The sequence below is a fragment of the Laccaria bicolor genome, genomic scaffold (genome assembly GCF_000143565.1).
Source record: "Laccaria bicolor S238N-H82 LACBIscaffold_3 genomic scaffold, whole genome shotgun sequence".
NCBI lineage: Eukaryota > Fungi > Basidiomycota > Agaricomycetes > Agaricales > Hydnangiaceae > Laccaria > Laccaria bicolor.
Window position 1 is genome coordinate 2,741,335 of NW_001889874.1, and position 10,681 is coordinate 2,752,015.

The 10,681-nt window shown below is 48.6% G+C and overlaps 4 protein-coding genes across 4 annotated transcripts; 2 read left to right on the forward strand and 2 right to left on the reverse strand.

The window, feature by feature from the left end:
* Positions 1-677: 677 nt before the first annotated feature.
* LACBIDRAFT_323093 (uncharacterized protein) lies at positions 678-1,392 on the forward strand (the record flags this gene model as incomplete). The annotated part of the gene is made up of 4 exons (XM_001875907.1): positions 678-682; positions 740-823; positions 876-1,082; positions 1,191-1,392. The coding sequence occupies 4 exons, from the start codon at positions 678-680 to the stop codon at positions 1,390-1,392; spliced, it is 498 nt and encodes a 165-aa protein (XP_001875942.1).
* Positions 1,393-2,032: 640 nt separating this feature from the next.
* Positions 2,033-6,739, forward strand: LACBIDRAFT_323094 (uncharacterized protein; the record flags this gene model as incomplete). Its single annotated transcript, XM_001875908.1, has 14 exons — positions 2,033-2,387; positions 2,427-2,594; positions 2,799-3,215; positions 3,270-3,449; positions 3,651-3,698; positions 3,935-4,155; positions 4,413-4,588; positions 4,996-4,998; positions 5,054-5,065; positions 5,562-5,675; positions 5,828-6,113; positions 6,174-6,407; positions 6,458-6,593; positions 6,621-6,739. The coding sequence occupies 14 exons, from the start codon at positions 2,033-2,035 to the stop codon at positions 6,737-6,739; spliced, it is 2,469 nt and encodes an 822-aa protein (XP_001875943.1).
* A 392-nt stretch (positions 6,740-7,131) lies between these two features.
* Positions 7,132-8,118, reverse strand: LACBIDRAFT_309329 (uncharacterized protein; the record flags this gene model as incomplete). Its single annotated transcript, XM_001876311.1, has 3 exons — positions 7,132-7,486; positions 7,556-7,981; positions 8,033-8,118. 3 exons carry the CDS (start codon positions 8,116-8,118, stop codon positions 7,132-7,134), a joined length of 867 nt encoding a protein of 288 aa, XP_001876346.1.
* Positions 8,119-9,505: 1,387 nt separating this feature from the next.
* On the reverse strand, positions 9,506-10,074 carry LACBIDRAFT_309330 (uncharacterized protein; the record flags this gene model as incomplete). Its single annotated transcript, XM_001876312.1, has 3 exons — positions 9,506-9,552; positions 9,612-9,762; positions 9,919-10,074. The coding sequence occupies 3 exons, from the start codon at positions 10,072-10,074 to the stop codon at positions 9,506-9,508; spliced, it is 354 nt and encodes a 117-aa protein (XP_001876347.1).
* Positions 10,075-10,681: the final 607 nt, after the last annotated feature.

Consider the following 10,681-nt stretch of genomic DNA (forward strand, 5'->3'; position numbering starts at 1 on the left):
CGATGGAGTTGGATCTAGTTGGATGTACACCCCAAGTACACGCCAGTCGTCACATGTACAGTTAACGTTGCTGTGACGATCGAGTAAATAAATTAAAGTTGCCATCACTCGGTGCCTTAACAAACTCAACATTTTCTCACAGGTTCTCCATCGTCTCTAATCAAGTTGTTGCGCGTCTCGGCTTTGCCGAACGGGCTATCCGTCCCAGCAGGCCTCAGGCCTCACTCTTTCTCCCCACAAGTATCTTCTCTAGACGCTGCACGTCTCGGCTTTGCCGAACGCGCCCGAAGTGGCTTTCCTCACCTTCCGTCACACTTGCCCTTCTGTTTTGTGCCCGCCTGACCTTCTCAGAGCTCTCTTGCGTCTCGGCAAAGAACATGAGGTATCATTCTCTCACATATGCACACTATCCTTTAAGAATCACATCTCGCGCTGTCCTCACACCCTCTTTTCCAACACTTTGCCTTCTCTCTCTGCGCGTCTTAACGTGCTTCGGTCCTTGTACACCTATCGCTCAGCATTTCCTCAACTATTAAAGCTTTGACAAACATTGATTCTCACTTCTCCACCCTCTTGTTTGCCGAACGTTCTTTCGCCCGAATTCCTCCTCTTTCCACGCCTCGCTGGCACTCCGACCAAACTCTATCTTGTTGTGACTTCGTGGATTATCAATTGAAATGCCGTAAGTACACCTTTTTGTAGAGCGTGGTAATTTGGAACTAATGACTCATGCAAATAGTAAACGCGAGTTCTGGAGAGGTTTTTTCTGGCAGGAGGGCGGATTATCTCAGCAGAAAGTGCCATCGTGCGCTAACGAGTCCATGTAAGCGATTTCGCCGAATGTCATCGACAAAAACATCTGACATTTGAGCCAGGCCGCTTGACCGCTCCCGTGGTCGACTGATTCACGAGTCTGGTGTGGATTACTATTCGCCAAATTGCTCACGGACGATTCAAGTTCCAAAAGAAACAGACCCCAATAAGCAGCAGTTTCCTATGACTTTGGGATGGAAAGACTTTACAGAGCCAAGATGGTGGACAGACACTCATGGTTGGCTTGCCTTTGTTCCTCGCGAACCAATGTTAGTTGGTTTTCCTTTCGATCGCCTAGCTCGCCTGCCACAAACTTTTCCCTCAACATCAGAAGGAAAATATTCACTGCCCCAAGACATTGTTGATTCTTGGACAAGGCTGGACCTCGATTTGCTCCATGTCACCCGAAGACTTCTTGCAGCTTACCAAATTGCAGCAATCGCTCCATATTCTCCTCGGGCCAAGGGTTATCGGGCGTCTTTCACACAACCCCATTCTATCAAAAAAGCTGCAATGCTTTCTCGAGATTGGTTTTTTTGTCTGGATGGGTTTACTATCCTATGGGGTGGCTCGAGCTGAGTTCTCGCTAGAGGCACAGAAAGATTATCGACAGCGGTGCGAAGACCAAGGAAAAGATGCCATTCTTGGAGTACCTGACTGGCGATCATTTTTGAAAGAGCGAAGCCTTGATTACCCAAATGAAATTTGCTTTGATTCTACCTGGGTGGATACTATCTCCGCTTCCACTGTTTGCGACTTTTCAATTGATAATCCTCGGGCAGGGATTTTCCTCAAGCTACCCAATCAGGGACCTTCTGACCATCAGCCTTCGATTCGGTGGTTCTGTCAGAGAGGTATACCTGTCTGGTATAGATGGGGTCCTGAAGAACGTGAATTAGCTAAGCAAAGTGAATTCTATCGAGGTCTGGCACCGTTAACAGACAATCCGGGGGTCCCATTCTTGACCACCGACCCGCAACATGCCATTACGCTCGTTCCTGGGACCGCTGCACTTGCGAGATAGTCTGGTTCAAAGTCGTGGCAGCAGTATCTTCCAGACCTCGAAAAGGAAAATCTTGAACGAGCAAAGGTGGAGTCTGCTAGAGATCGTGAGAGACGACGGAACCGCGAGCGCCAACCACCAACCCGGAGTGCCAGGGTGATTGAGTGGGTTGAGCCTATAAATGGCGGAAACCAACTCATTCCAGAGGAAAAAACAATGGCAGAGCGCGTCGACATTCTGGAGATGTACGAAGACAAGTACAAACGCTATGATTCATTCAATAATACATGGCATATCTGTGAAGAGTTTGGAGCCGGCCTGCCAGAAACGTGGCAGGAGTCAGAGGACTATCGAACGTTCCTTGGGGACTACACCAACGAGGAGAGAGAGGAAATCGCACAGATGGGGTTAGGCGATGAACCCCCTCCCATTTTGAATACCCCCCTCCGTGCCCCCACTCCACCCACAAATCCTGAACCATATGTTGAGACAGATTTACCTTCTGACCATCTTCAAGCCGTCAACACCCTGCGTCAGACATCTCTGCTGGAGCTGTTGCAAATTGGCGTCTGTGAGACATTGCATGAGCACTATGGATTGATTCCTCCAGTCCCAATTCCACAATCGCATCCTGAAATTTCTGAGAAGGATAGACAACATTTTGCCCGCTGGCTTGGTTTGGACACGGATGACAAGCCAGAAATGCGCCGACAATTTGAGGCGTCTGATATAGCTCGGCTGTCTTTGCAATTTGTTAAAATTTTGGTAGCTGGCAAATGTCCGTCGAGTGATTACTGGGATCTTTCGCCAAGTAACCGCCAGTCATTGGTGTTTACCAAACGACTGAAGTCGGGTCATTATCCTTTTTTGAACAGATTCAAGCCAACCACCGTTGGATCTTTGTTTTCGACTTCAAGAGTGAGGCGACCGTGCTTTGGAAGCTAGCGGTGACTACTGCTGCCGACGTACTTCTGGTTTGTAGACTTGATCCACGTTATAGGGAGGCTGATATTGCCCGTTTTTTTGATTGAGCGTGGGGTACCTTTCCGTACCCTGGTGTGGAAAAGTATGATGCCTAAGCCCCCCCCAAGTATGCCCGTCATCTATCAGCTCCCTTCTCGTGGCCCCAATTATGTTTTCAGCAAGCGCGACTTTGATAGCTATATTCACCTCCGAGAGATTCTGGTCCGTCAACCACGTATCCGTGCAGCTCTTCTTCGAGGGGGGATGCCATGGCGGTTAGTCATCAGCTTTACGCATGCTGACAAAATATTGGGTGGTCCTGTGGGTGGTGGTCCCATGCGAGAAGTTCATCACCCTTCTGGTGAGACGCTTGTCGACGATGACCTAACAGATTTGGAACTGGATTTGTTATGCGGGACATATATTTGTGACACAGGTATGTAATTATACATTGAGCGAATCAGCAACTGAAAACTCTTCTTCTTTACAGGGCAAGGTCCCGTCATAGCATACAAATCTTGGTTCCCACCAGCTTTTTTCTTTGAGAAGAAAGATTGTGCGGAGAACTATGGCCAGTGGACTGATTACCGGGAAGCCAGATATAGGGGTCGTTTGTCGGATATTGGGGCTCAACCAGAGCCTGTGTCAAGATGGCGGGACCAGTTGAGGGGTTTAAAAGAGACGCGCTTGCTCAATCAAAACATGGAAAAGCTGGCACTTAAGTTCTTGAACGAACACCATCCTGACATGGCACACCTCACTTGCGAATGGATCCCAAAAGAGAGATGACATTTGGTTATGATTCACATACTGTATCATCCATCGATCGCGCAACCGATTTGTTTTCTTGGACTTCATCTTTGATTTCAAGGTAGTCTAGATCACGTGCAGGCAGTCAACTCAGACGATTGTTACAATTGTACGTTTCCAAAATCAAACGCAAAAGGTGTGAGATGAAAGCAGTTCGATTGCATACTCATATGGGTTGCAAAGCGTCTCTCAATGTATTCAGCTCTTGCTAGTTCCCGGAGTTCTACCGTCCCAAAGACTGCATTTGCAAGTGCCGTTCGCACTGTACCATCTACAATTCATCAACAGGGGTTTACGAAGGGGGGGGGGTCACTGGTTGAGTCGCAGTACTCGTGATCGCCATAGTCGAGATGATCGGAGGCTTGAGAGAGCTGGTCTCACCACTGGTGTTGACGTTCAAACATGTTTCTACCCCTGGCCAACAGATTTTAACTGGGATCCAACTAATCAGAGAGGAGTTGGATCTTCGTTGCCAGCTCCCCGTCTCTAGCCCTATGACTCTGTTCACTTTCGCCAATGATCCCCTCACTCACGGAGACTATACCTTTCCAGCTGAAGCAGATATAGTATGACCTAACTCAGGTGTACATGCACTTAGGCCTGACTGCTATGCCAACGGCGCTTTCCTCGAGACGGAACTTCGCTTTTGCGAGCTTCTTGCCAGCCTAAACAGAATGGAATCCACAGAGGAGACAGATGTGCTCACTGACCATCTACGTGATGAACTGTAGAGAAAGAGCAGCAATGGGTTCTACAGCGGTCAGCCGCAGATGTCGGACGCCTGGCGTTGGTGGTGCAATCTCTGTGACTTAACAAACAAAAGGAACTCACCTACACCTTCATCGGTGGGAACGCTATGCAACAAGAGAAAGTCAAGACTGTCGTCCAAGAGTGGGTGAAGTGTGTTAACTCAAGCTCACTTTTGTCGCCAACGGCAACGCTGCCATTCGTATCAGTTTCGATCCTCGCTCGGGCTCTTGATCCTACGTTGGGAACGAAGTCAGCCTCATCAACGCCAACGAGAACACGATGAACTTGGGTTGGATCGGTAGTTCAAATGACGCAATTACCAAATCGGGAAAGGCGTCATTTCGCACAAATTCGGCCATTGTACACGATCATGCACGAGCACCAGTGTCCTGTCTGTGGTGCTGTTGGCCATGGTAGCCCAGTATTTCCCCACTCCCCATGTAGTTGTGGCTTCTCTTGAACTCGCGCTCCGACGCTCTTCTTACTTTTCTAGGCCAGTGCATGGATGGAGGGCGGAGGTACTCGTTCAACCTGAGTACAACCTACGTGCTTTGGCAGCAAGCCGTGTCAAATAACTCTTTCCTTCAATCGTCCACTGGCATCTTGTTAATATTTCAACAGGTTCTAGTTGATGATTAATTCAAAGAATGAAATAGGCTGTGAGTCTCCTATTTGCCTTTGGATCATTAGGTAGTTGTCGATCTTCTTTTGCAGTTGTGCCAGTGGGTGAGTGATCTCCGCCCCTTGTCAGAGTATCTGATATCCACCGTTTGCTAGGTTATGTTGATTTGATTATGTCTGTCAGGACTTAGGCTCAGAAGGTCGACGTGCTGGTACAGCAGATCTGTCCATATGTAAACGAAGAACAAATCATGACAAACGAAGCAAACGTGCAATTGCCGACTGTCCAAGTTTCCAAAAGAGATTCAAGTGAAACGATACATAAGGTATAAGGAGCGAAAACCCAGTCAGGATGTGAGCAAAAGAGATTGTAGAAGCCGACTTTGGAAGTCTCAGCCGGTGCAAAAGTCTCAATGGGCGTTTCTTCTCCCGTTCTCGAGGAGTGTTGTTGGTTCTGCATCGGGGGCTGTTGGTGCTTCAACTGGATGGTCGATAGTGGCCGATTTCTCCTGAGGAAGGACTGATTCCTCGGTTGTTGATTTCTCAACAACTACTGGTTCACCAGCGACGACCTCTTGCTCGACTGTTAGCTCCTCAACAGCCGGAACGGCTGGTTCACTGGTGATGGTTGGTTCCTCAATGGTGGCCGCCTCAAAAATGGCTGGTTCCTCAACTGTTGGTTCTTCAACAACGAGTGGTTCCTCGACGGTGGCTGGTTTTTTCGCTAGCTAACGGTAAACTGAATAGATGACGGCATGTGTATGCGAGTGGGCGATGTTGCATTCGAATCAATAGAAACTGCAGCTGTTGCTTGAGGACCTTTCTCAGCATCCCACATCTGCGGTGTCACACTAGTTGATAAAATAGCCTTCCACCATCGGTCTCACGACGCAGCCACAGATCAATCTGCCCCCAAAGTCGTCTCGTCCCTGTGACCGTCGACCTTCACATCATCATCCGCGACCTCATGCGTACACGAATTCTTTGCCGTTTCCCAACAAATCGTCAAATTGCCGCTCTGTCGCTATCGCTGATGGAGAGAGTTCTGGCGTCATTTACGATGTACAGCGAACTGAAGGAAGCTACTACGGACTCAGAATATGACAAGGTGTTCGCGCGCTTACAGATGGAGTGGACCTATATCGGAGGTTTGGTGAGCACTCTTCTCTTCGTTCCCTCCCTGATTCCATTCTTACTCAAACTCTTCATACAGCTAGTCGCACTAGCAGCGTATGTACATTCGACTTCGTTCCCGGAAGGAGTTGCTAATGTCACTTACATCAGTGTCGATACAGCCGTCTTCTCCATCTCCCAAGGGTCACTATTCAATGTCAACTTCTACGCTCGGCGTGCTATTGCTACGAGCAGCATTGCATCTGGTCTCGGCATCGCATGTGACGCCTGGTTTCTCTTGCAATATAACTGGGCAGACCTACAGACATTCATTGTATGTTCCTATATCTACTCAGCTGTCTCTTCTAACCCTTCCTTATCCAGGCTCGTGCTCGGGACGTATACGGCTCTTACTTCTTCTTCTCCCTCTCAGCGCGTGTCCCAGGCCTCTGCATGTTCACCTCCGCCCTCTCCCTCATGCTCTTCCTCGAGCTTGTGGCTTTCGACGCCTGGCCAGAAGGTGTGATCGCTATTTGTTCCATGGTAGGGGTGGTTATGTCCCTGCAGTTTTTGGTTTATGGCGCGCATTGGTGTGTGGGGCGAGTGGTTGAGGGTGGGCGGACGGGTATCAGGGCAGTTAGAAGGGTTACGGGTTGCTCAAATTGATTTCGAATGTTTGTGGTTCAAAATTGACTTAAATAAACCAGAATGAAAGCAGAACGAAAATTATGAGCACATCTAGATTATCTATTCACTCGTCCAAAAATATTGGGGTAACAGCACTAATCAAACAGCACCTGCAACAGCAGGACGACCTTTCCCAATTCCCATCCCAACACATGAGAGTATTTCTTACCAAGTCGGATGGCCAGCTCTTCTGGGACCCATGGCAGCCCGGAACGGAGATTCCGAGTCGCGAAGATGCCCTGCGCCCGTAAGAAGAAGTCGACGAACTGGGTCATACAACGTAAGTTTTCGTCCATCTGTTTCTTCACAAAGTCGTGCAACTGACCTTTTCCCTGCAGTGTGCGCCTGAACCCTCCCCACCACACTCCTGTTTAGTGTTTCAGCAGGTACACCTTGTTCTCAAGCTTGTCCGGGTGTGTGTCCACCGTATAGGACTTGCGCACGAATATGGTTCCGCGTCGCCTGGAGGTGACGTAGTCGAACAGCGTTTGCAAACAATGAAGTGCCATGGTAAAAAAGGGAACGTACACCTCATCAGGGCTCAAAGCCAAACTGGTACTATCGTTGAAATGCACTCCGACACTCTCATCAGAGCGTACCTTATGCCATACTTGTTGCAGTAGTCCACCCAACTGACGGGCAGGTGCGCTTCTGGGGTCCGCAATACTTTCCCTGCGGCTTTGGCGTCGAAGTTGGCGTCGAAAGCAAGGGGGCTCTCCTTCACCGCTTGCAATTCCCTCAATAACTGGTTCTCACAGGCATTGGAAACAGCACCACTGGGTCCAGTGGGATTGCCCATGAACAATTGCCGAGCTAAGCAATGCTGAGATAGGCGAGCCGGGTCGAACGGCCTTCTGGAACTCCTTGCACTGCTGTGCGATGCTGGTGGTGATGCTCTTGCTTGCTGTGATGCCTCCAGACGTGAACGATGGCATCGTCGCCATGGGGTACTCCTCGTCCAGAAGCGCGTACTTTCTCAGACGCTTAAGGTTGGTGCTTGACACGGACTTGGATATGTGTCTGAAGTCCGGAGTGCCATCGTGTGCAGAGGTAGGGATGTAGGAGGGGACGGGGCCTTGTGTGAAGAATGAGTGGTCAACGATTTCGTGCAGGGTTGGACGTTGTGAGGGATTGGGAGTCAGAATTTGTTGAATGAGGTGTTGGACCGCCCCAGAGATGACGCGGTCTGTGGGGAATTCGTATTCGCTGTCGCGGATGCTCCTGAAGTCATACATTAAATGGAGAAAGCAAGCATTAAACCGAAAAGCTTACTTGAGGTCCTTGATCTGATGGAGGGCAGCCGACGACGAGTGTGCACAAGATGACGCCGATGGACCACATGCCGAAGGTGTGTCCATTCGTGTCGAACAACACTTCGGGTGCGATATAATCACAATGCTCGAGTTCTTGGAAATGATCACATCCGTCAGTATTGTGCAGGATGAACAAAGCAATGTAAGTACTCACCGACACCTTCGGCTCACGACCCAGCTCGTACTTAGATCCGTAGCATATACGTTCGTTTCTCACAATTCCACGTCCTTCTGATGGCGCTTATGCGTTAGATCGCATGTCGACTCTTCGTTTTATGTGTTTTCGTCATCTTGTGCTTCCTTTTACGTGTTGGTATCTTTTACGTGTTAGTATAATCCCTTGTACGTAGTAGAACAAAATCTATGATGTTGAATGTTGAGCTTTGATTCTAGTCGTTGTGACGTTGAGGAATAGAGTTTGAGTTCGTTGTTGTATGCTTTGACGACGTCATGGATGGAAGCAAGTAGCCGTGAGATCAAAATCAAGCTGTTGGTGTCGAGGTAAGTAGTAAACAGCGCCCGCCGCACGGCGAGTACAATCACGGTGCTAACGTCGGACACAATTGGTGCACTTGTCCATTCACGAAGAGGTATAGCTATGCTCGTTTACCGATAATCTATCTAGGTCAAATCAAATCTCCGGAGTTTCCGCTAGTTGGTCCATGGAGAAAAAAGAACGATGCGCATGCACATGGCCCGACTGAAGGCGGCAGTGAGCTGAGAACGATTCGATATAACGAGGAACAAACGTCAAGAAGTGTGATGGTATGACGGACTCACCAATATCTTGCTATCTTCACCTGCGCCGTATGTGTTCCGAAGAATTGTGCATTCTGGTCTTCGTGTTCTAACAATGGTATGACAGGCCCCCAAGCTTGTTTCTAACCGATTTCTAACGTTGAAATTTTCGACCACTGAAACTGGCGCGCAACGTGCGAAGCCCGCTCAACATCCTGAATAGGCAGGGTAGGAAGGAAGTCTACGGTCACCGATGGTTGTGAATGACCAGAGTTACGATGGAATGGGCACCACTGGCAGGAAATGCAGCTATAAATCAATGTAAATTCGGAAGAGAAAATCAATGGCCAAACCTTTTGGTAAAGAACCTTCCTTAAACCTTCTAGCTAACTTGAATCATTGAGACCCCGTATGTACTATGACAAGCATCAGCCGGTTGATGCCTCGGTTCACCAAAACACTCACTTCTTTCCGTTCTCCAATCGACAACACTCGTTACTCAGTAGAACCAATGATATTCTTCATCGTCTCAGTCATGCGGAACTGTTTCATAGGAGAGTGTTGACCATGTTCTTTACCCTCCTTCTCTCTGTGCAGAAGCAGCCGAAGCAGCGAACAGTACCGCTGTGGGCACGGGTGCTGGAACGACCTCTTCCGGACCCACATGACATTCCACAGAGGAGATGGATGTTGATCAACAACACCACAGGGGCGCCATGCACTGACAGGTAGCTTCGCTTGCTGCAGTTTATGTAAGCAAGAAAGTGAGTAGGCGTAGACAGTAGAGATGGGGAACATACCCCATGCTACAACACTTCGTTCCCATTCGAATTCTTCTTCGGCCTTTGCGAAGCCAAGCCATGCCAATTCGGCGAATTCGTTGAGAAGTATTTCTTTTCTCTCGACGAGGAGTGCGACGTGGTCCGTGTATACAGTCCGTTTTATGAGTTTCTAAGGAAGGTTGGCAGTCGCAAATATAGCTTTATGGCTAGCAATGCAGGTTGTGCAAGCTGAGGCTTAAGAGCTGGCGGGAATTTGCCCTTCTGTGCCAAAGACTCTGGTACAAATGGGTTGGAAAGGTAGGCTCAGAAAGGGAATAAAACTGACCTTGAGCGATGGCCTGCTTGATGCTTTCGATACCGAGTTGTAAATCTGGATGCAATGAACGAATGTTGACAAATTTCCTCTTCTTCCCCCTCTACAACCGTACATGCCGCTTCTTCTTCTGACCAGCATGCTCATTACCTGCCTCGCTATCGTCATCTGCAGGCAGCTCGGCGAAGGGCGTACGTTCGCAGTCCCTCGATATCGGGTGATGCACTGATCACTTTGGTCTCCACCGTTGATGAAGTTGTGGAGGTGGAAGCATCGCGTTGGCTTGCTTGACGGGCAAGGAAGATATTGAGGCCCAGGGCGCCCAGGTTACAAAATCGGAGAAGGTTGTGGGGAGCGTCATGGACGATGAATTATCCTACACAATTCTGCTAACGACTCGGCGTTGGACACTGTGGGTTTTGACGAGACTTCTACCAGCCAGAACGGACAACATTAGAAAGCTCTTAGAGAGTGCGAAGGGGTTTGAACGTACAGATTTTGCTGATGAAAGGTGAATCTGACGATCAGATTTAGCTGGAGATAACGGAGCGTGACGTGACTCGATCAGCCTCATTGCGATTCTAATATATTCACACTATGTTCAATGATCGAAACTGCTGAACATATTTTGAATATCATCAAGATCTATCCCGCGAATATATCGAGATGAAATTTAAAATATATCCGGTGAATAAATTCTAAATTTAGATTCCAGTATATTCTGCATTTATTCAGTGACTAAATTTCAAATATGATCAGCACATATTCTTCGCTT